The 23,821-nt window shown below is 56.0% G+C and overlaps 1 protein-coding gene across 3 annotated transcripts in view; it reads left to right on the top strand.

Annotated features, from left to right (window-relative positions):
- The first annotated feature begins 5,761 nt into the window (after positions 1-5,761).
- The window catches only part of PIGQ (phosphatidylinositol glycan anchor biosynthesis class Q), a 41,086-nt gene continuing 23,026 nt past the window's right edge, over positions 5,762-23,821 (top strand). For 2 of the 3 annotated variants that reach the window (XM_064153144.1, XM_064153146.1), the window contains exons 1-4: positions 5,762-5,832; positions 10,389-11,089; positions 17,330-17,461; positions 19,321-19,441. In XM_064153144.1, coding sequence (XP_064009214.1) covers positions 10,416-11,089; positions 17,330-17,461; positions 19,321-19,441 — 927 coding nt within the window. In that variant the 5' untranslated portion in view covers positions 5,762-5,832; positions 10,389-10,415. Of the gene's footprint in view, positions 5,833-7,532; positions 8,271-10,388; positions 11,090-17,329; positions 17,462-19,320; positions 19,442-23,821 lie in introns of those variants that run through there. The other variant, XM_064153145.1, reaches the window with a different exon arrangement.

The following is a 23,821-nucleotide window of genomic DNA, read 5'->3' as shown; positions in this document are numbered from 1 at the left end:
GCTGGGCTGGAAGGGGCTTTCAAGATCATCACCACATCATCATGGGCAGGGACACCTCCCACTAGCCCAGGTTGCTCAAGGCCCCATCCAGCCTGACCTTCAACACTTCCAGGCTTGGAGCTCCCACAGCTTCTCTGGACAACCTGTTCCAGTGCCTCACCACCCTGATGAGGAGGATGTCTAAATCCAGCTTCTTCCAGTTTGAAGCCATCACCCCTGGTCCTGTCACTTCACACTTGTCAGAAGTCCTTCCCCAGCCCTCCTGGAGCCCCTTCAGACACTGGAAGGCTGCTCTGAGGTGTCCCTGGAGCCTTCTCTTCTCCAGGTTGAACATCTCCAACTCTCTCAGCCTGTCCCCACAGCAGAGGTGCTCCAGCCTCTGATCATCTTTGCTAGGAGTCACAGAACAGAGCCCCTCTGGCTTAGCCATTTCTCTAGCTCCTCAGTGGTGACTGTTTCCATGACTGTTTTTCAACCTGTTCTTGGATTTTTAACTCTGTCCAGCTCTGAAGGAGGACCCCAACAAGTAGTCATGGGGTGGTGGGTGTGGAGGATTTACTTCCATTGAGCAGGATTTCTGCTGCTGCAGATACAAAGCACTGTGGGGAAGAATCACAGAACCTTAGAGGTCTGAGATCATCCAGTCCAACCCCCCTGCCAAGCAGGATCCCCCAGGGTGGTCTGCACAGGAATGCATCCAGGTGGGTTTGGGAAGCCTCCAGAGAAGGAGACTCCACAATCTCTCTGGGCAGCCTGCTCCAGGCCTCTGTCACCCTCACAGTGAAGAAGTTTCTCTTCACATGGAGCTCAAACCTTCTCTGTTCCAGTTTGCAGCTTCTGCTCCTTGGCTTACTGCTGTGCACCACCCAAAAGAGCTTGGCCCCAGCCACCTGCCCCCCACCCCTCAGGTGTCTGTACACATGGATCAGATCTCCTCTCAGCCTTCTCTTCTCCAGACTAAGCAGCCCCAGGGATCTCAGTCTCTTATCCTAGGGGAGATGCCCAAGTAGCAAAGCTGTCCCCAGGCCCCAAAGCCAGTAGAAATTGAATGTCCTCAGTGTCCAGACTCATTTCTATCTCATGTGTTTGTGTCTGAGAGCTCTGCAAGCATTCAGAGGATGTCTTGGGCAGTGGTGGTATTGGCACAAGAGATGGATGTCCCAGCTACCTTCAGCTCTGGTTGGGGCAAACATCACTTTTGCAGGCATTATGCAGCACCAGACTCTAGGCAGCCATGGGATGCTATAGGTGGAGCAGTGGCTTGAATGCAGTGAGACCCCAGAGACTTACAAGTCTCCAGAGGCAGGGATCAGCTTTACACAGAAAACTTTAGGCAAGGCATGGTGCCAGCTGAGCTGCAGTGCCAGCTGATGGACCTTTCAGGCTGGCTCCTGCAGCTGCAGGTCCAGCTCACTGGCACTCGTTTCTGTGTCGTGGTCCTTGTCTGTCTTTATATCCTGTGCATGCAATTAGCTGGCAGGGCTGTGAGCTGGTCCCCATCACACTGCAGTCAATCCAGACTGGCAGCAACACCTCGAACCTGGGTAGACAGCAAGAGGCTGAGCTCAGAGCATGTCCTCAGAGATGGCAGCAGGCAGGGACAGTAACACTCGTGCTGCTTCCACCAAACAGGGAGCAGAGGTTTGTCATGGACTGCACCCTGCAGACCAGCCAGCAAAAGGAGAAGCTTCTGAAAACCATCTACAGCCTCCAGCTGAAGTCAGCTGCCACGCTCCAGACGGCCAGCCCGCTGCTGCGCGGCCAGCGCGGCATGGGCATGGTGACACAGCACCACGTCCACCAGCTGGCAGACAAGGCCCAAAGTCTGTGTGGAGATTTGGACAACATCAAGAACCTCCTCCACTACTACCAGGACAACCTAGTCCAGCGGATCCCCAACCCCACTGGCAACCACTACGGGGGAGTGAGTGGGATCCACTGCTGCCTGGATGGCTCCCTCTGCGTGACAGCCGAGAGTGCCCCCTGGGTCCACGTCTTCAGCAGCACAGGGAAAGCGCTGAAGGCCCTCCCCTGCCAGCCAGCAGGGAAGCCAAACGGCACCTTCTTACCAGAAGATGTGACTGTGACTCGGGCAGGGATGGTGGCTGTGGCTGACATGGTGAGCGGAGCCGTCTGGGTCTCCAACCCTCACAGCAGTCTGTCCAAGGGGGAATGGATTCAGATCCAAAGGGTTGGATCCCCCAGGGGGATCGGAGTAGACTCCAAGGGCAAGATCTTGGTAGCAGACTATGCCCAAGGCCAGGTCCACAGCTTTGCTCTGGACCGTGCCTTGAAGCCGCTCAGCATCCACTCCGTGCCCGACCTGCAGGGCCCTCGCTACGTCAGCCCAGCGCCCAGCGGGGGCTTCGCGGTGAGCGAGGAGTGTGGCGACGTCAAGGTCTTCACGGGCGGCCGGGAGCTCCTCTGCTCCCTCGGCAGCAGGTACGGGCACCGCTTTGGCAACCCCGCCGGGCTCTGCGTCGACGTGGACGGCAGCATCCTGGTGGCAGACGAGCAGCTCCGCACGGTCCACCTGTTCCCGGCGCGGGGGGCTCCGGTCTGCTTGGTGTCGGCGGGGCTGCGGCGGCCTGCCGGCCTGGCCTGCTCTGCCTTCGGCCAGCTCTTTGTGGCAGACACGGGGGACAACTGCATCAAAGTCTTTCAGTACTGCGTGAGGTCCCCTTCCGGCCCTGCCAAGCCCCGGGCACCATGCGGTGACCCCAGCCTAACGCTGCAGAGGGGAGTGGGGCTGGTTCCGCTGCAGCCCCACTGAGCTTTGGGTCCCCTGGTGGCTGTGAGCTGGTCACTGTCCCCACGCTTCGCTGTCCTAGTGCCTTCCAGCTCCTCCGGATGGCAGACGTAAGGCCTGGACCAGCTTAGTCTTTCTTGGGCTCCCCAAAGGAGGACCAAGCTACTCAGAGCTGTCCCCTGCATTGGCACCTTGGCAAACTTCTCACCAGGGCCTGAATTTGTTGTGTGCTTTTGCCAAGACAACAGAAACATTTCTCTTCCTCATCCACCCTTTTTATGCGGTGCAGGTTCCACCTCCAAGGCTCCAGAGTAGGACTGGAGGGGTAAAGCCAGGCTGGAGCTGGCAGCCAAGGTCAGGGTTTGCAGCAGAGCTCACAGTGAAGGTGACTCAATTCTGTGCTGCATTCCTGACCTCTGCAGGGAAACAACCACTACTGCATGGAGAGCCTTCCATGTGGAATTCGCCACCCAGCTCACACCAACGCAGGTCCTGCTGGCTGAGCCTGCCCTGCTGGCCGGTTCGCTGCATGGAGAGGGTTCAGGTCTGTCCTCCTGCAGAGAAGGACTCAGGTCTGTTCTCTCCATGGAGAGGGTTCAGGTCTGTCCTGCAGAGAAGGACTCAGATCTGTTCTCTCCATGGAGAGGGTTCAGGCCTGTCCTCCTGCGGAGAAGGACTCAGATCTGTTCTCTCCATGGAGAGGGTTCAGGCCTGTCCTCCTGCGGAGAAGGACTCAGATCTGTTCTCTCCATGGAGAGGGTTCAGGTCTGTCCTCCTGCGGAGAAGGACTCAGGTCTGTTCTCTCCATGGAGAGGGTTCAGGTCTGTCCTCCTGCGGAGAAGGACTCAGGTCTGTTCTCTCCATGGAGAGGGTTCAGGTCTGTCCTCCTGCGGAGAAGGACTCAGGTCTGTTCTCTCCATGGAGAGGGTTCAGGTCTGTCCTGCAGAGAAGGACTCAGGTCTGTTCTCTCCATGGAGAGGGTTCAGGTCTGTCCTGCAGAGAAGGACTCAGATCTGTTCTCTCCATGGAGAGGGTTCAGGTCTGTCCTCCTGCGGAGAAGGACTCAGATCTGTTCTCTCCATGGAGAGGGTTCAGGTCTGTCCTCCTGCAGAGAAGGACTCAGATCTGTTCTCTCCATGGAGAGGGTTCAGGTCTGTCCTCCTGCGGAGAAGGACTCAGGTCTGTTCTCTCCATGGAGAGGGTTCAGGTCTGTCCTCCTGCGGAGAAGGACTCAGGTCTCTTCTCCCCATGGAGAGGACTCAGATCTGTTCTGCTGCAGGGAGGACTCAGGTCTCTTCTCCCCATGGAGAAGACTCAGATCTGCTCTCATCTCAGAGAGGAGGACTCAGACATGTCCTCCATCTGGAGAGGAAGGCTCCCAGTTGTGGCTTTATCAGCAGAGGCCAGGGGAAGGTGGGCTGGGTGTGGTGGCAGAGGCAAGGGCGTTCTCCTCTCCCCACACCAGACATCAGTGCTGCACAGCTCCTTGCCCTCTGCCAACAACTGAGACCCTCATGAGCCCAGTTACTACCTCTCACCCCAAACAAACCCCAGCGAGGACCCTCTCCCCATCCTGGCCCTGGAGCAAGCCCAACAGCAGGGAAGGAGTCTGTGGTTTGCAGGACAGGGACAAGCCTGCTCCATCCCCTCCTGGTATGGTTGGACTTGATGATCTTAGAGGTCCTCTCCACCCTGAATGATTCTGTGTAGAAACTCCTGTGAACACTCAAACCCCAACCTTCCCTCACCTCATTTCCAACTCCACTCAACAGCAAAGCCTAAACCTTTCTCTACTTCAACCCCGTGGGACCTGCATCCCACATCTCCTTTTCCATGCAGCATCCGTCAAGCTGCTCACCACCTCCCTGAGCTTCTGACACCCTCCTGCCCCCAGCCCACTGCTGGCTCATAGCAGTGAAGATCCTGAGCACCAGCATCTGCACCCATGGACCTCTGCCAGGCCAGGGAGCTGAGGCAGCAGGCATGGGGGATAATGGAGTTCCACGAGGAAAGGCACATCCTGGCCTTTGGGGATGAGGTAGAAATGGCATCCAACGAGGAGATGGGAGACCTTGGACTTTGGGGATGGGGGAGAAATGGGATCCAATGAGGAGATGGGAGACCTTGGACTTTGGGGATGGGGGAGAAATGGGATCCAACGAGGAGATGGGAGACCTTGGACTTTGGGGATGGGGGAGAAACGGGATCCAATGAGGAGATGGGAGACCTTGGGCTTTGGGGATGGGGGAGAAACGGGATCCAACGAGCAGATGGGAGACCTTGGACTTTGGGGATGGGGGAGAAACAGGATCCAACGAGGAGATGGGAGCCCTTGGACTTTGAGGATGGGGGAGAAATGGGATCCAACGAGGAAATGGAGTCCTTGGACTTTGGGGATGGGGGAGAAATGGGATCCAACGAGGAAATGGAGTCCTTGGACTTTGGGGATGGGGGAGAAATGGGATCCAACGAGGAAATGGAGTCCTTGGACTTTGGGGATGGGAAAATGGGATCCAACGAGGAGATGGAGCCCTTAGACTTTGGGGGTGGGAAAATGGGGTGCAGAAGGAATGGTGAGCTCCTGGCCTTTGGGGATGGGGACAGTGTGGTGCTGTGAGGCAAGGCGTCCCGAGAGGAACTGGGAGTCTCTGGCTTTTGGGGAGGGGGGGCAACGAGGTCTGTGCAGAAGGCGAGCTCCTGGCTTTGCCCGCGCCCGGGCGGTGGCAGGTCCGAGGGCTGGGCGAGCTGCGGCTCCTTATCAGCAGGGCTCCGCCGCCTCTCGGCCCCGCCAAAGGCATCGGGGCGAGCCTGCGGTGAGCAGCGCTGCTGGGTAAGCCGGGGCAGACCCCGCTGGGGCAGACCCCGCTGGGGCAGACCCCTCCGCGGCGGCTCCGGGCTGCGCCCAGCCCCCGCGGCGTTAAAGACCGAGGGGCAAGGGGAGCGCGGAGGCGGCGGAGCGGCACCGGCGGCCGCGCAGCGCGGGCGGAACGCGGGAGCGCAGTCAGCGGCGCCGGCCGGGCCCGCCGCGGTGCACAGCCCGGCGGCAGCGGCGGCACAGCTCGGAAGCGGTGGCGGAGCGGGCGGTAGGCGGCGGCAGGGCGGCTCGGGTGGGGCCGGACCGGACCGGACCGGACCGGGGCGGCGGTAGGGGGACTGAGGCGTGCGAGCCTGCCCGGCCCCGCAGCGCCTGCCCGGCCCCGGGGACTTACGGGCCGAGGCCGCTCCCGGGTGACTTAGGCGCCGAGGCCTGGCCGGGGTGGGCTGGGTGCGGGCTGCAGCGCCGGGACCCGCCGGGCAGCCCCGGGCCGGGAGTGGTGGTTGCATGTGCCCCGAGCTTGAGCCGGGGTGTCGGGGGCAGGCGCTGCACTGCCGCTGGAGCCCAGCCCGTCCGGCCCCAGAGATCCCGTTGGAAAAGCACGGAGGGATTGAGAGAACCGTGGAATGGTTTCGGTCGGCAAAGCTCTTTCAGCTCCTCCAGTCCAAGGATTCTCCAGCTCTGCCGAGGCTGGCGCTGAGCCATGGCCCTGGACACGGCAGCTCTGCCTCTTGGAAACACCTGCAGGAACGGAGATTCACCCATCTCTGGGCAGCCTGGGCAAGGCCTGTCAGTGGAGAAGTTTCTTCTAATGTCCAGCCTAAATCTGCCCCGGTGCCACCCGGGGACATCTCTTCTCGTCCTGTGGCTTCTTACTTGGGAGAAGAGACCAACCCAGCACCACATCTACGCAGCTTTGAAACCCCTCCAGGGATAGGGACTCCACCACCTCCCTGGGCAGCCTGTGCCAGTCCCTGACCACTCTGGCAGCAAAGAAATTTTTCCTTCTCTCCAACCTAACTCTTCCCTGGCACAATTTCAGGCCATTGCCTCTCCTCCTATCACCTGAGACTAGGGAGCAGAGCCGACTGGCTGCAGCCTCGTCTCAGGGAGCTGTAGAGAGCAATGAGCTCTGCCCTCAGCCTCCTCTTCTCCAGGCTGCACACCCCCAGCTCCCTCAGCCTTGTTCTCCAGACCTTTCCCCAGCTTGCTTGCCCTTCTATAGATATGGTTTAGGTTGGAAGGGACCTTAAAGATCATCCAGTCCCAACCCTCTGCCATGGCTAGGGACATCTTCCACTAGACCATGGTGCTCAAAGCCTCATCCAGCCTGGTGTTAAATGCTTCCAGGGATAGCTGTCCACAGCTTTTCTGGTCAGCCCTGATTTTCACTTAAGATGCCTTATACACAGAGGAAAAAAACTCTTGGATTGGATCTGTGTCTTCTGATGTTTTCATGCTCTTCCAGAAAAAAGACAAACCAAAACAAACCCCAAACAAAACCGACACAAAAACCAGCTGAAGTTTTCTGACTAGAAGTGAAAAATCGTCCTGGCTGTGTTGTTTTTCACTCCATTCGAGTCTAGTCATCATTAAATCTGGTGAAAGTCAGATCTTGAGCCCTGGGTCCAGCTCTGGGCTCCCCAGTTCAGCAGAGACAGAACTGCTGGAGAGAGTGCAGGGCAGGCTGCAGAGCTGCTGAGGGGCCTGGAGCAGCTCTGTGAGGAGCAAAGGCTGAGAGCCTGCAGAAGAGCAGCCCCAGAGGGCATCTGAGCAGTGCTCAGCAAGAGCTAAAGGAGCTGTGGGGGGCAAGAGGCTGTGGCCAGGCTCTTGTCAGTGGTGCCCATGGGCAGGCCAAGGGGCACAAAGTGGCAGCCAGGAGGTTCCATCTGAGCAGGAGGAGAAAGTTGTTTGTTGTGAGGGTGCTGGAGGCCTGGAGCAGGCTGCCCAGAGAGGCTGTGGAGTGTCCCTGTGGGGACAGCTTCCCAGGCCAGCTGGGCACTGTGCTGCTGGGCAAGCTGCTGTGGGTACCTCTGTAGGGCCAAGCAGTGGGGTTGGGCTGGATGATGTTCAGAGGTCCCTTCCAACCCCACTGTGTGGGGGTCTGTGGTTCTGTGACTTTTTTCAGCTGTACTGCAATTCTGTGCTCTTCCCCATGCCTGGTGTCCTGCTGCCTTACAGCCTGAGGCTGTCACATCTCCTATTTTTCTACTGTTCCTTTTGATACATCTTTGTCCCTTCCCTTCTGCTGGAGCTTTGCAAGCCTTTGGATGAACACATATTATTTGGGGTTCTTCTGAGATCCTGCTTCCTCACAGACTCCATGTGTCCAAGGTTACCCATCTGGTCAAGGAGACAGAGGTGGAAGCTACTCTGTGTCCTCCTCACCATGTGGGCTGCAAGGTGAATGGGGCAGTGAATGATGGTGCTCGATGCCCTCCAGCAGCACACTGGGAACAAACCTCTCAGGAGCTGTTTGAGGGGAAGTCTTGGGGTCTGCTTTGTAGTTTTGTAGTCAGAGGGAAAATGAATTCCCAGGAAAAAACCAAACAAACAGCAACCAACCCTTTACCCTTTGCGATGTCAGCAACTTGGGATGCCTTTCCCATTGGAGGAGTGAGGAGACTTCACCTTGGTGCCTCGAGGAGCTGCCAACTCATCCATGAGCGGCTATCTCCTGCCCTGGCAGGGCTGTGAGGCTGGGAGGTGAGCTGCCATCTCCTGCTGGTGGCCTTGGCAGGGCTGTGGGGCTGGGAGGAGGTCCTTCTCTCGCCCTGGCTGCATCCCCATTGCCTCCTCCACACCGTAAGCCGCCAGGTGCCGAGATGCGCTCCAGCGATTGTCCTGCCTTACACAGAAGAGGAGCAAAGCCACCGGGGACCTCCCGGCACGTTACGAAGCAGCTCCCTGCTCCTCTTTCCGGCTGACTGGGTCCTCGCAGAGGAGGCAGCCTCGGGGGCCTGCCGAGTTTCCACATCCCTGACAAAGCTGTGAAGGACAGGAAAGGACAAGGGGCACCGGGTGCCGACTGTTCTGCGCCAGCGCCCTCCTTACTGCAATTATAGCCCTGTTAGGAGCCTCCACCTTATTTAAAGAGACATTGTCACCTGCCTCGCAGCTCCTGCAGCTAATGTCCTGCACGGCCGCTCGGAGGGCTGCTTAATGGCATGCAGCAAAACCTTGGCAATGAAGAGCGCTGATGAAGCAGAGATGCTGCTTTTGTAGGGGCATGTAGCTACTGAAGGCAAGGTGCTGGGGGGACCTGGAGCAGCTCTTATCGTGGAATCCTAGAATTGGTTGGGCTGGAAAAGCCCTTTAAGGTTCAGCCTTCAACTTAGGAGAAAGGCACTCAGTGCAAGATGGTTCTGCTGGATGCATCCTGGGCTGCGTCAAGAAGAGTGTGACCAGCAGGTCAGGGGAGGGTTCTCTATCCTCTCTGCTCTGTCCTGGTGAGGCCACATCTGGAATACTGTATCCAGATACTGCATCCAGTTCTGGGCTCCCCAGCACAGGAAGGACAGAGATTTGCTGGAGAAGGTAAAGAAAAGGGCTATGAAGATTATTAGGGGCCTGGAACATCTCTGTTGCAGAGAAAGGCTGAGAGAATTGGGGCTGGTTAGTGTGGAGAAGGGCAGCCTGAGAGGGGATCTCATCAGTGCTGGTCAATACTTCAAGGGTGGGTATCAGAGGGGTGGCACCAAGCTTTTGTCAGTGGTGCCCAGTGACAGGACAAAGGGTAGCAGGCACAAATTTGAACATAGGAAGTTCCATCAAATGTGTGAAGGAAGTTCTTTAGTTGAAGGGAGATGGAGCACTGGAGCAGGATGCCCAGAGAGGTTGTGGAGGCTCCATATCTGGAGTCATTCCAAACCCACCTGGGTGCATTCCTATGTAAACTCTGGGTGACCCTGCCTTGGCATGGGGGCTGGACAGGATGATCTTCGGAGGCTTTCAAGCCCTACCATGCTGTGATCTGTGAATTAAAGCTCCTAAGTGGACTTTGAGTTCATCACTGCAGGCCCTTCTGCCAAAAGTGTTGTCTCTGTTTACCGTGAGAGGAGGGAGACGAGAGGAGAGGAGTGACCTGGCCAAGGCTGTCCAGGGAGTGTGTTGTAGGACACAGTTCTGGGTTTGTGGCTGGTAAAGGAGGCTGTGAAAGGATCTGCCTGTATAGCATAAAGCTCTGTTTGATGGTTGGTAATGGGAGCAAATACTGCCCAGAGGCATCGCAGTGTGCTACGATGCAATCCTTTCTCTAGCAAGTGCTGAGATGCATCCAGTGTCAGATCCAAGAGCTGAGGCTGGATGGATCCTTCATCTTGGCCAGTGCCTTCAGTGAAATGCTGCCTCAGGACTGGGGAAAGGGCTTGGCTGAGAAACTACAGGCTCACTGTGGGTACTAGGACACTGGAACAGGTTGCCTAAGGAGGTGATTGAGGCCCCATTCCTGGAGATATTCAAGGTGAGGCTCAACAGAGCTCTGGGCAGCCTGATGCAGTGGAGGATGTCCCTGTGACTACAGAGGTAATTGGACTGGCTGACCTTTGGAGGTTCCTTCCAACCCAGACCATTCTGTGATTCAAAGGCTGCAGATTACCAGGAACATCTTAGGAGTATTTCTACTACTTGTAAATACTACTTAGAAGTATTTAGATACTTCTTTGATGGGTGTCTCTCTATTGGCCATCAAAAGTGTCATTATGTAACTGGTTGGACTTGGTGTTTTAAACTTGACTGGGCCTCCTCCCCAGTGGCTTTGCTCAGCTCAGGTTCTCCTTGCATTTAGCCTCTGTTCTCAGGATCCATCTCTGTGTTTCTTGGCAGGTGACCTGCTCCTCCAGGATCTCTGCCATGGTGCTGAAGGTCTTCTTTCCATCATGCTGCTCTTCAGCAGAAAGTGGTATATTGGTTGGCCACTGGATCTCCCAGCAGAGCTCTGCTGTTGTCCTGGCCGTGCTCCACTTCCCTTTCATTCCTGTCCAGGTGAGGAAGTACCTCAGTCAAGTCCAGCAGGTGACTCAGGTCAGCGTTTCTGTGCTCGGCTCATGGACCAACAGCAAGCAGGAGAAGGAAGAGAGCCTCAGTCAGTTCTTAGAAGACCTTGGGACATTATTTTCCCATGAGTTGTGGATTCAGATAAGCAAAGAGGGAGACAGCAAATTCTGGAGTTGTTCTGCCCTTCAGAAGCACCACAGCAAGCCTAAGGAGGAAGAAATCATCCTGGTGTACTATGAGCAGCGCAAGGTGATGCTTTGCCACCTGCATCCCCCTCTGCACACAGCTGCCTCTGCTGACCATGGAGCAGCAGATGCCTCAAAGCTTGCTGCCATCTTTGAGACAGTTGCAAAGAGCAAGATGCTGTTCATGACAGACAGATATGATGAGGGGCCCATCAAGCTGACCCACTGGCAGTCAGATGGTGTTGAAGCCAGCATCATCGTGGAGCTGCTGAAGCAGGCCTCTGTGCCTGCCTGCATGCTGCTGTCATTCCTGCTCTCCCTGGTCTCCTGGATCTGCAGGAGCAGGTAGGTGTTGCAACATCAACCAGCTTGTGTTTGGTGTGCAAATCTAACTCGTTGCAGGCTTCCTTCTCAGCCCCAGTGAGAAATGCACTCAATGCAAAATGGTTCTGCTGGATGCATCCTGAGCTGCCTCAAGAAGACTGTGGCCAGTGGGTTGAGGGAGGTTCTCCACCCTCTCTGCGCTGCCGTGGTGAGGCCATGTCTGGAATCCTGTCTCCAAATGGTATACAGTTTTGGGCTCCCCAGCATAGGAAGGACAGGGGCTTGCTGAAGAGGGTAGAGGAGATGCTGAGGGGACTGGAACCTTCTGCTCTGCTGAGCTGAGACCTCACATGGAGTATTGTGTCCAGCTCTGGAACTCCTAACACAAGAGAGACCTGGAGCAAGTCCAGAGGAGGCCATGAGGGTGATCAGAGCACTGGAGCAGGGGGACAGGCTTGGAGGGTTGGGGCTGTTCATCCTGGAGAAGAGAAGGCTCATGGGAGACCATAGAGCTGCGTTTCAGTATCTGCAGGGGACCTCCAGGCAGGCTGGGGAGGGACTGTTCAGAAGGGCCTGTGGGGATAGGACAAGAGACAATGGTTTGGCACTGGAGCATGGCAGAGTTAGGTTGGACATCAGGAGGAAGTTCTGCACAGTGAGGGTGGTGAGACACTGGGATGAGTTGCACAGGACTGTGGTTGAGGTCCCATCCCAGGAGACATTCAAGGTAAAACTTGGGGTGCTGAGCAAGCTGATCTAGTTACAGCATCACAGAATGTCAGGGGTTGGAAGAGACATTGAAAGCTCATCCAGTCCACCCCCAGCATCATCACCTATACCAGATCACAAAGGAACACATCTAGGTTGGGTTTGGAAAGTCTCCAAAGAGAGAGACTCCACAACTCCCCTGGGCAGCCTGCTCCAGGACTCTGCCACCCTCACAGTGAAAAAAAATTTCCTTGTGTTTCCATGGAACTTCCTATGCCTCAGTTTCTACCAATGCCTCTTATCTTGCTGGGGTGTTTGTGGTCTCATACAGTAATGGACTGGTTTGGGTTGGAGTCCAACCCAGCATTGAGCAGAGACATCTGCAACTAGGGCAGGCTGCTCCCAGCCCAAAACAGCCTGACCTGCAGTGCTGCCAGCCATGGGGCAGCTCCCACCTCTCTCGGCAGCCTGGGACAGGCTCTCTCCACCCTCAGTGCCAAACCTTTCTCCCTTTTGTCCATTCTCAATGTCCCTCTTGCAGTTCAAACCATCCCCCCTTGGCCTGCCACAACAGGTCCTGCTCATAAGACTGTCCCCAGCTCTCTTCTGGCCCCTTGAAGCACTGCAGGGTCGCCAGGAGGTCTTCCTGGAGCCTTCTCCTCTCCAGGCTGAACACCCCCAACTCTCCCAGCCTGGCCTGACAGCAGAGCTTCCACCGCTGCTGTGGCCTCCTCTGGCCCTGCTGCAGCAGGTCCCTGTCTGTGCTGAGCACTCCAGAGCCACCCCAGCACTGCAGGAGAGGTCTCAGTAGGTACAGCAGAGGGGGCAGAATCCCCTCCCTGCACCTGCTGGCCACGCTGCTGGGGATGAGCCCAAGACAGGCTGGGGCTGGGTTTGATGCCCAGGAACAGTCAGCTTTGGCGGGCTGAAAGAAGAGCCCAGTCCGTAGTGCCCTGTGTGAGCGCTGGGGCCGCAGCTCCGCAGCGTTCGGGACCGCAGGCGGCGAGCGCTGAGCTGCGGCCGGGCTCAGCCTGGCGCTCGGCTCCCGAACGCGTCGGCTCAAGGCACTTCTGCAGCGCCACCGTGTGGTAAGCGCTGGCCACTGCAGAGCGCTCCGCAGCGACTCGTCTGCAGGGTTTCCCTTGCGCTGAAGGTCCCTGGGGGGGCTGCTGGGGACATCGGGAAGGTTTAATTGCGAGCTCACATTAAAAATGGTCTGTTTGCAAGAGACATGACCCCTGAGGATGGTGAAGGGACTTGAATGTTTCTCGTATGAAGAAAGGCTGAGAGACCTGGGGCTGTTAAGGCTGGAGAAGGCTGAAAAGGGATCTAATCAACATCTCTAAATATCTGAAGAGTGGTGGGTGAGAAGAAGGGGCCAGGCTCTTTTTGGTGGTGCCCAGTAATAGGGCAAGGAACAACAGGTATGAGCTGGAACCCAGGAGTTTCCATCTCCACCAGAGGAGGAAGTTGTTTGGTGTTAGGGTGCTGGAGTCCTGGAGCAGGCTGCCCAGGAAGATTGTAGAGTCTCCTTCTCTACTTTCAAGCCCCATCTAGATGTGTTCCTGTGTGACCTGGCCTAGATGACCTTGCTTTGACAGGGGAGTTGCACAATCTGTGGAGGTCCTTTCCAGCCTCACCATTCTATGAGTGCTCGTCAGGGAGGTGCCATTCCTGCGGCTGGTAGCAAAGGCTGAGGGTCCTGGTGCCTGGAGCTTTCATAGTTGCATGTGATGCAGATCTGGAAAGGTTCCTTTTCCTCTGATGTCTGAAAAACCCACTGTCACTTTTGGAGCAAAAACTGGTTTGTAAAGTGCAGCTTTAGTCCTGCAGGCTGTGTTCATTTCTTACTGAAAGTCCTAGTTTGAGGAATCCTCCAGAGACCTCCCACCACTCAGATAATGCAGTGACACAAAGTCCCAGGGCTTGTGTTGGTTCTTTGGGGTTTTAATTTAGTTGGCTTTCCACTGAAGTTTTGAAACCCCTCTCTGTGCCATGTGGGAGTGTCTATGGCAGGGCACTGTCACTGTGAGGGGCAGGACATCACCCAAGACCTGGGTTTGGCTTTCTTCTGGGGTGTTCCTACAGATGAGAGCTACTCCAGCACATCTTGCTACCCTTGGACTGCTTATGTTGATGTTTAGATAAGTGTGTCTTGATGTTTGCTTTCCACAGAAAGTATTGGTTGACAGCAGCTGAAGATCAGCCAGGGTGTGCCCAGGTGGGTAAGAAGGGCACCAGCAGCGTGGCCTGCATCAGCAGGGCAGAGATTGTCCACTGGTGAGGCCACAGATGGAGTACTGGGACCAGTTTTGTGCCACTCACTCCAAGAAGGACATTGAGGGGCTGGAGCAGGTCCAGAGAAGGGCAACAGAGCTGGAGAAGGGTCTGGAGAAGAGGGCTGGAGAGAAGCAGCTGAGGGAACTGGGGGTGTGCAGCCTGGGGAAGAGGAGGCTGAGGGCAGAGCTCATTGCTCTCTACAGCTCCCTGAGAGGAGGCTTCAGGCAGGTGGAGGTTGGGTTCTGCTCCCAAGACCCACCTGGATGTGTTTCTGTGTTAGCTGTGCTGTGTGACTGGCAGGGAGGGTACATTGGATGATCTGCAGAGGTCCAACCCTTCCCATCCTGTGATTCCATTGCTGAGTGAGGATGGGGAGATCATCAGCCCAGCAAAGGTTGAGCACAGGGCTCCAGAAGCCAACTGTTCTCCTCAGTTCTGCTTGAGCTGAAGTGTTCTGGCAGCTGCTGCTTTGACCAGGAGTTTGTCACCTTCAGCCATCTCCACAGAAGGACACAGGTGGAGCCTTTCTCCCCTCCTCCTTTGCACTTCAAGTGCAATTCTCTGCTCGAGTGCAAGGTTGCCACAGCAGAACTTTGCAACCACTGGGCTGGGCTGTAATTGGAAGAGAAAACTCAGCTGCACTTGTGCCTGGGTGAATCTGTAAAGCTGGGACTGCGCCATGGGGACCCAGCCTGGCCACCCTCTTCTGTGTGCCACACAGCTCTTCCCTCTGCCACTTTGGATCTCACCTGCTGCCAAGTCAGATGAAGCACAGGATGTTCATTTGTCTCCAAGGTGGGAGGCTGTAACCAAGAGCTGAGTAACTGTCTGGGAAGCCTCCAGTGAAGGATGATTCACAGAGCACTCCCTGGGCTTCATACCCAGCCTGTGTGCTCTGGCAGTGGGGAGGGGGAGATGCCAGCACCTTGGATTTAACCTGACAAAGCTGGCATCAGGAGTGGTTGAGAGGGCTCAGCAGGGTGGAAGAGGGATGGGCACAGCAAGCACACAGAGAAGGACTTGGAAGAAGCATTACTTAGAGGACTGGAGAGCCTGCCCTATGGGGACAGACTGGGCTGTTCAGCCTGGAGGAGAGAAGGCTCCAAGGAGACCTCAGAGCAGCCTTGCAGTGCCTGAAGGGCCTGCAGGAGAGCTGGGGAAAGACTTTTGACAAGGGTCTGGGAGTGCCAGGCTGAGGGACAATAGATTTGAGCTGGGAGAGGGGAGACTGAGAGTGCAGAGGAGGAAGAAATCCACAGGTTGCCCAGGCACACCTCCCTCGAGGTGTTCAGGGCCAGGCTGGATGAAGCCTTGAGCAGTCTGGGCTGGTGGAAGGTGTCCCTGCCCATGTCAGGGGGTTGGAAATGGATGATCTTGAAGGTCCCTTCCAACCGAACCCATTCCATGATCCTATGAAGTTCTGCCCCCAGCAGGGTTTGTTCCCCACAGCAGCAGCAGTGCTGCCTTGTGTTGCTGCACATTCTTTGAGCAGCCTGCATTCCCTTCATGTCACTTGAGACCATCCCAGTCACTGCTGTGCCTTTCTTTGGAGCTTGGGTGGTGATGAGAGTTAGCTCCCCAAAATAATTGAGCATCAGTTAGTGCTTCTGAGTCACAAAGAAAGAACTGTGTGGATATTTCCTCCCCTGCAAGCTTAATGTGACTTTTGAGAGCTAATTGAGTGCTGAGTGTCATGGTGCCCAGGTAATGTTGGGCACCCTTGGCAATGCAGGGGGTAGAAAATAGAGATGGAGACTTTGCAAAAGGAATTTGGAAGTAGTAAAGGAAAGAATCATAGAACTGTTTGGGTTGGAAAAGGCCTCCAAGCTCATCCAGTCCAACCAGCAACTCAACACCCCCATGGCCCCCAAGCCCTGTTCACTGGTGCTATGGCCTCAGGTTTCTTGAACCCCTGCAGGGATGGGGACTCCACCACCTCCCTGGGCAGCCAGGGCCAGTCCCTGACCACTCTGGCAGCAAAGAAAATTTTCCTTCTCTCCAACCTAACTCTCTCCTGCCACAATTTCAGGCCATTGTCTCTGCTTCCATCACCTGAGACTAGGGAGCAGAGCCCAACCCCCAGCTGGCTGCAGCCTCCTCTCAGGGAGCTGTAGAGAGCAACGAGGTCTTCTCTCAACGTTCTTTTAAGAAAGGAGGAGAAGAGGGCCAGGAACTGCAGAATGAAGGTGGTTCTCACAGGCTCCCAGCAGAATTCTAGTCTCCCAAGTGGTGCTACTGGGATCTGTGAGCAGTTGCACCATGCTGTGTTGCTGAGCACACAGGTGTCTCGGGTCCAGTCACCTGGAGACTCAGCACAGGACACAGCCCCAACGCTCAGGGTGCAGTCAGGGCTAGCTGGAACCAGGGTTGCCTTTTACCTTCCTTGGGAAATGGAGGCTGGTGATTGTGTGCAATGCCAGTGGGAGGTTTGGATTGCTTGCCTTGGGTGGCTTGGTCTGAAAGGCTTCCTTAGATCTGCTCACCTCTGAGGGAGTGGTTAGCATCCAAAGGTCTGTGATGGCCCCACCTTGGCACCATCTCTGCTCACACAGTCTTGACTGTATACAGAATGCTCTGTGTGCAGGTTGCCTTCTGTGTGGCAGGAGAAAGGGACAGAGCCATGGTGCTTCTTCATGGGGAAGGACTTGGGGGTGCTGGGGGTGCAGAGCTGGACAGGAGCTGGCACCAAGTGCTGCCAACCCAGCCCTAGACTGTTCTAGGCTGATCCCCAGCAGTGTGGGCAGCAGGGGAAGGGAGGGGATTCTGCCCCTCTGCTGTGCCTGCTGAGACCTCTCCTGCAGTGCTGGGGTGGCTCTGGAGTGCTCAGCACAGACAGGGACCTGCTGCAGCAGCGCCAGGGTGGAAGCTCTGCTGTGAGGCCAGGCTGGGAGAGTTGGGGGTGTTCAGCCTGGAGAGGAGAAGGCTCCAGGGAGACCTCCTGGTGACCTTGCAGTGCTTCAAGGGGCCAAAAGAGAGCTGGGGACAGAGTTTTGAGCAGGGCCTATTTTGGCAGGCCAAGGTGGGATGGTTTGAACTGCAAGAGGGAGATTGAGAATGGAGAGAAAGGAGAAATGTTTGACACTAAGGGTGGGGAGAGCCTGTCCCAGGCTGCCCAGAGAGGTGGGAGCTGCCCCATGGTTGGCACCATTGCAGGTCAGGTTGTTTTGGGCTGTGAGCAGCCTGCTCTAGTTGCTGACTGCAGGGGTTGAACTTGGATGAGCTTGAAAGGTCCCTTCTGACCCAAAGCTGTCTCTGATTCTGTGCTTTCTGCAGGGTGCTGAAGTTTTGGCCTTTGTGTTTCTTATGGAGCAAACTCTCCACTTGTGAGCAGCTGGGACATCGCCTGCAGCACCTCCAGCTCATCAGCAGCAACAAGAAGGCTCCAAACCAGACTCAGCAAATGAGGTATGAAGTGTACATAAAGTCACACACAGCTTTGCTCCAGCCCTGTCTCCTCTGAGCAACCCAAACTGGCCATGAGGAAAGGATGAGGGAGTTTGGGCTTTTCAGTCTGGAGAAGAGAAGCCTGAGGGGGATCTCATTAGTACTGGTAAATACTTCTCTGATCAGGGACAGACTGCCAGGAGCACTTCAAACAGGAGCAGATCAGAAGGCCAGAAGTCCCTGTGACTGTTCAATCTGAGCTGCCACACAGCTCACCTCATGGAATTTCATTCAGAAGCTCTGGCAGCAGGGGGGGAACTTCAGCAGCCTTCTGGGCATAGATTTGCAGAAAGGTTTGGGCTGGAAAGGCCCTCCCAAGCTCATCCAGTCCAGCCAGCAACCCAGCACCACCATGGCCACCAAACTCCGTCCCCAGGTGCTTTCTGGAACCCCTCCAGGCATAGAGACTCCCCTACCTCCCTGGGCAGCCTGGGACAGTCCCTGACCACTCTTGCCACAAAGAAATTTTTCCTCCTCTCCAACCTAACCCTCCCCTGGAACAATTTAAGGCCAGTTCCTCTCCTAGCACCTGAGACTGTGGAGCAGAGTCCAAACCCCACCTGGCTGCAGCCTCCCCACAGGGAGCTGTAGAGAGCAATGAGCTCTGCCCTCAGCCTCCTCTTCTCCAGGCTGCACACCCCCAGCTCCCTCAGCTGCTCCTCCCCAACCCTCTTCTCCAGACCCTTCCCCAGCTCTGTTGCCCTTCTCTGGCCCTGCTCCAGCCCCTCAGTGTCCTTCTGGGAGTGAGTGGCCCAGAACTGAACCCAGCACTGAAGCTGTGGCCTCTCCAGTGCTGAGCAGAGGAGGACAATCACTGCTCTGCCCTGCTCCTGCTGGCCACACCATTGCTGCTCCAGGCCATGCTGCTGCTGCCCTTCCTGGCCACCTGGGCACAGCCTGGCTCCCACTCTGTGTGGCTCTGGGTGTGCACCCAGGAACAGTCTTTGTTGCACTGACTGGTGGCTTCACCTAATGTCTCTGAATTATCTCTGTCTCTTGGAAGGCCTTCCTCTGATCTCCATCTGGCTGCTCTGAGTGCTGGTGACCTTGGCACATCTGCCCCTGAGTCTTGTCTGCCATTCCTCTTTGCAGATTCAATCCCACTCCTGCCTCCTCTTCTGAAAAAAAGCTTTTGTGGTGTGAGAGGCTCAGAGTGGCTCCAGGTCTGGCCACAAAAGGAGAAGCACAACAGTGACTGTCACAAGATCTGCACACCTTGTGCCTCTGCACCAGTTCCTAGTGTCCCTGGGATGTGCTGTGAGACCTTCAGCACTGCCTCCAGCTCTGGGGCCCCCAGCACAAGAAGGACCTCGAGCTGCTGGAGAGGAGACAGAGGAGGCCACAAAGATGATCAGAGGGTTGCAGAACCTCCCTTGAGAGGACAGGCTGGGAGAGTTGGGGCTGTTCAGCCTGAAGAAGAGAAGGCTTCAGGGAGACCTCAGAGCAGCCTTCCAGTAGCTGAAGGGACTGCAGGAGAGCTGGAGAGGGACTTTGGAGAAGGGCTGGGAGTGCCAGGATGAGGGACAGTGGCTTTGAGCTGGAAGAGGGAAGACAGAGAGTGAGGAGGAGGAAGAAATTGCAGTAAGGGTGGTGATTCTGTGATCCACAACCTCCCTGTAGGTGTTGGGGGCCAGACTGGATGAGGCCTTGAACAACCTGGGCTGGGTGGGAGGTGTCCCTGCCCATGGCAGAGGGGCTGGAACTGAATGGTCCAACCCAAACGGTTCTCTCTCATGCAAGTGAAGCTGCAGGTTGCCACTGAGGCCCTGTCAATGCCCTTCCTTGTCCTCTGACCTTGCTTCTCTCTATGCTGCATGCAGGAAAGCCAACATCTTGGTGTCCCTACTGCTTGATGTGGCCCTGGGGCTACTGCTGATGTCTTGGCTCTACAGAAAGAACAGAATTGGGCACCTTGCTGACACCCTCATCCCCGTGGCTGATGTAAGTCTGTTCCTCTTTCACCTGCTGGGAGTGCTGAGCAGCCCTTAGTGTGGGGGGGTAGGTGTGAGGGAGCTATGCCTTACACAGAGGAGGTGCAGAGAGAGCCTTGTCTGCAGATGAGGCCTTCTCAAGAAGAGTGAAGTCTTCAAAGCAAGCCTGCTGGGGCTGCTCAAGAGGAACAGAGCTCTGCTTTGCATGTGCAGTGAATAGTAATTAGATGTTTACCAGAGGGCTGCTCCAGCTCCTGAAGGAGCTGTGATGGCTTGGACACAGCTCTGCAGAGGCAGGTTGAGTGGTTAGCAAGCCAGGATAATTTTACTCTGGAGTGAATTCTTCTCCTTGCTCCAAGAAGGACACTGAGGAGCTGGAGCAGGGCCAGAGAAAGGCAACAGAGCTGGGGAAGGGTCTGGAGAAGAGGGCTGGGAAAGAGCAGCTGAAGGAGCTGGGGGTGTGCAGCCTGGAGAAGCCCGAGGGCAGAGCTCATTGCTCTCTACAGCTCCCTGGGAGGAGGCTGCAGCCAGCTGGGGGTTGGGCTCTTCCCAAGGAATGAACAACAGAACAAGAGAAACAGCCTCCAGTTACCCCAGGAGAGGTTTAAGCTGGACATGAGGAGCAATTTCTTCCCCTTGAGGGTTGTCAGGGCCTGGCCCAGGCTGCCCAGGGCAGTGGTGGAGTCCCCATCTCTGCAGGGGTTCTCTGCAGGGGTCTCAAAGCTGCGTGTCTCTGGGCCATGGCTCAGTGGTGACCTGGCAGTGCTGGGTTAATGGTCGAACTCAGTGACCTTTAAAGAGTTTTCCAGCCTAAATGATTCCATGATTCTCTGAGAGGAAGTGTCCTCAAAGTGCTGCTATGTGAGACAGGCTAAAACCCATCAGCTGGGTTAGAATTGATCAAGTGCTGCAAAGTCCAAGAGTCTGCTAAGGTGTTGCAGAGTGAGAAGTAGTGCAGCTGTGCTTGTGAAGAAGCCTTTGGGGGAGAAATCCAAGGGTGGCAGGACACAAAGCCCTGAAATCCTACCTCAGAGCTTTGCTGTGCAGATGGCAAACCAGGAAACTGTGCTGTGTCCTGTCATGTGCTCCAGCAGAGCTCCTCTTGCCCACTGGCATCCCTCAGCATCGGCACACATCTACGAAGAGCAGGTCTGACTGCCATCCTCCTGCTTCTTGGGTGGTTCAGTTGAGCTGCAGTTCTCCACTCTGGTGTCTGTCTGGTGGTAGGAAGGATGTCAGAGGCTGCAGTCAGCTCTGTTCTGGGACCATGTGCAGGCAGTGCTGAGTGCTGGTCTGCAGCTACACAGCCTCATCCTTTCTCTTGGCCTTTCCTTGGCCCACTTGCCTTTCCTTTCTGGGCCAGGAGGTGGATCTTTCCATGTGTTGCTTTCTGGCAGCTGGAGAACATCCCCTTTGCTCTTCTTCCAGCTTCTTGGTTGGGAGGAGCTTTATTCTGATCAGAGAATTCCATCAGCAGTTTTATTTTTCCAACCTCTGCTGTCTTGCTTGGCAAGGGCTCACATTTTCCTTCCTCCGTGTCTAATCACACAGAACCATGGAATCATACAATTGTTTCAGCTGGAAAACACCTCCAAGATCATCTCTCCTATGAGGACAGGCTGAGGGAGCTGGGGGTTTTAAAGCCTGGAGAAGAGAAGGGTCCAGGGAGACCTTAGGACTGCCTGCCAGTACCTGAAGGGGGCTACAAGCAGGCTGCAGAGGGACTGTTCCCAAAGGCCTGCAGGGGCAATGGTTTGAAATGAGAGCAGAGCAGATTGAGGTTGGGGGTGAGGAACAAGTTCTGCAGCAGGAGGCTGCTGGAACACTGCAACAGGTTGCCCTGGGAGGTGGTTGAGGCCTCATGCAGCCTCCTCTCAGGGAGCTGCAGAGAGCAATGAGCTCTGCCCTCAGCCTCCTCTTCTCCAGGCTGCACACCACTAGCTCCCTCAGCTGCTTCTCTCCAGACCCTTCCCCAGCTCTGCTGCCCTTCCCTGGACCTGCTCCAGCTCCTCAATGTCCTTCTTGGAGTGAGGGGCACAAAACTCAAACCAGCACTCAAGCTGTAGCCTTACCAGTGCTGAGTACAGGAGGACAATCCCTGCCCTGCTCCTGCTGCCCACACCATTGCTGATGCAGACCAGGCTGCTGGTGTACCTCTTGCCCATCTGGGCACACCCTGGCTCCAACTCTCTGTGTGTGCACCCAGAAACACTCTTTGTCTGCACTGAGTAGTGGCTTCATCTAATGTCTATGAAGTATCTCTCTTGGAAAGCCTTCTTCTGTTCTCCTTCTGGGTACTCACTCTACCAGCTGCCTGGGTTTCAATGTCCAAGCACCCTTGCAGGACAGAAATGGTCTTTGCCTTGTTTCCAGCCCCTGGTCTCTGAAGTGGTCTTTGCCTTGTTCCCAGCCCCTGGTCTCTGACCATTCTGCCTGTGCTGTGCTTTCAGAAGGTGCCATGCAGTGTCCAGCATGGCTGTGGTTGTGGTCATTGCCATTTTTCTTGTCTTTCCTAGTGCAGACTGTAAGGGTTGCAGGTATTGAGGGTTGCTACAGGCCCCACTCAGCAGCAGTGCAGCAGAGAGCAGCACAGCTCTTGCCACAGCCTTGCCCTTGCCTTTGAGCTGTGCACCAAAACCATTTTCCTGTCTGATTCCTAAGCCTTTTCCCTCAGAGACACTTCAGCTGGAGAAGCTGTAGCTCTCCAGAGCTCTCCCTGTGGCATTGCTCTAAGTGTCCAGCTCTCAGAACCCTGATTTCTTAACAAGTCTGCAGGGAAGTGGCTTTTGGCTGGGTTCCTGTTTGCACAGGTGGCCCTGGGAGGGCTTCCATCTGCCCAGCGTCTTTGGCAGATGGATGCTCTCTGTGCTCAGGGTGTGTCTGAGCCCAGCACCTGGCCACTATGGGCATGCTTCTCAGAGCTGATTCCTCTTTCAGCAGCTGTCCCTCAGCATACCCAGCCTAGTGGCAGTGGTTTGCACCACATCTCCTCTAGCTGCTGGCTCCCTGGCCCTGCTCTCTCCAGGAGCTGCCGAAGGTGTTCCTGGCAGGGCGAGCGGACGTGGCTGGCCTGGTGCTCAGGCAGTGCCTTTCCTCTCTGCTTCTCCAAGCTTAGCAGTGCAGGCCACCAACAACTTACTGAGTCATGCAATCTTGGAATCAGGAAGGTTGGAAAAGCCTTCAGGATCGTCCAGTCCAGCCAGCAGTCCAACCCCACCATGGCCATTGAACGCTGGCCCCAAATGCCATAGGCACATGTTTCTGGAACACCTCCAGGCATGGGGACTCCACCACCTCCCTGGGCAGCCTGTGCCAATCTCTGACCACTCATAGAGTAAAGAATTTTTTCCTTATCTCCAACCTAACCCTTCCCTGACACAATTTTAGGCCATTGCCTCTTGTCCTGTTATTAGTTAGCTGGGAGGAAAGGTCAACAGCAGCCTCACTCCAACCTCTATACAGGTAGCTGTAGAGAGCAATGAGGTCTCCTTTCAGCCTCCTCTTCAGGCTAAACAACCCCAGCTCCTCAGCCTCTCACAGCATCACAGAGTGTTAGGGGTTGGGAGGGACATCCAGAGATCATCCAGTCCAAACCCCTGCCAAGGCAGGGCTACCTAGGGCAGGGCACACAGGAACACATCCAGGAGGGGCTGGAAAGTCTCCAGAGAAGGAGACTCCACAGCCTCTCTCCGCAGCCTGCTCCAGGCTCCAGCACCCTCACAGGGACAGAGTTTCCCCTCCTGTTCCTGTGGCAACTCCTCTGCTCCAGCTGGCACTCAGTGCCCCTTGTGCTGTCCTTGGCCACCCCTGAGCACAGCCTGCTCCAGCCCTGCACATCTTTGTCACAGCAATGAGGGCAGCCCTCAGGCTCCTCTGCTCCCAGCCCCAGCCCCCTCAGCCTCACAGGAGATGTTCACTGCCTGCAGCAGCTTTGGGGCTCTGGGATGGACTCTTTCACAGTTCCCCTGAGGTCCTGCTTGAACTGAGGGGCCCAGAACTGGACACAATATTCCAGAGGTGGCCTCAGCAGGGCAGAATAGAGGGGGAGGAGAACCTCTCGGACCTACTCAGCACAGCCTTTCTAATCCACCCAAGGATGCCCCTAGCCTCTTTGTCCACAAGGGCACATTCTGGCCACCAGGACCTCCAGGTCCCCTCTCCTCTGTGATGCTCTCCTCATAAGAGCTGCTCTCCAAACCCCTCACCAGCATCACTGCCCTACAACTTTCCAGCCTTACTTTCCTCTTTCAAGCCTGTTCAGTTGCGGCTGTAAAGCCCCTGGGAGCCATTTGGCTGCCTTCAGTGGCTGTTGGCTTCTGTGCAGGCCTTAAAGCACCACAGCTCTGAGTGATCCCAGAATGCACCAATGACCCCAGCATGTAGCCTGGAA

This window comes from Pogoniulus pusillus, chromosome 13, assembly GCF_015220805.1.
Source record: "Pogoniulus pusillus isolate bPogPus1 chromosome 13, bPogPus1.pri, whole genome shotgun sequence".
In the NCBI taxonomy this organism is placed as follows: domain Eukaryota; kingdom Metazoa; phylum Chordata; class Aves; order Piciformes; family Lybiidae; genus Pogoniulus; species Pogoniulus pusillus.
The sequence above is the reverse complement of the archived record's forward strand: the minus strand, read 5'-3'. Positions and strand labels throughout refer to the sequence as shown.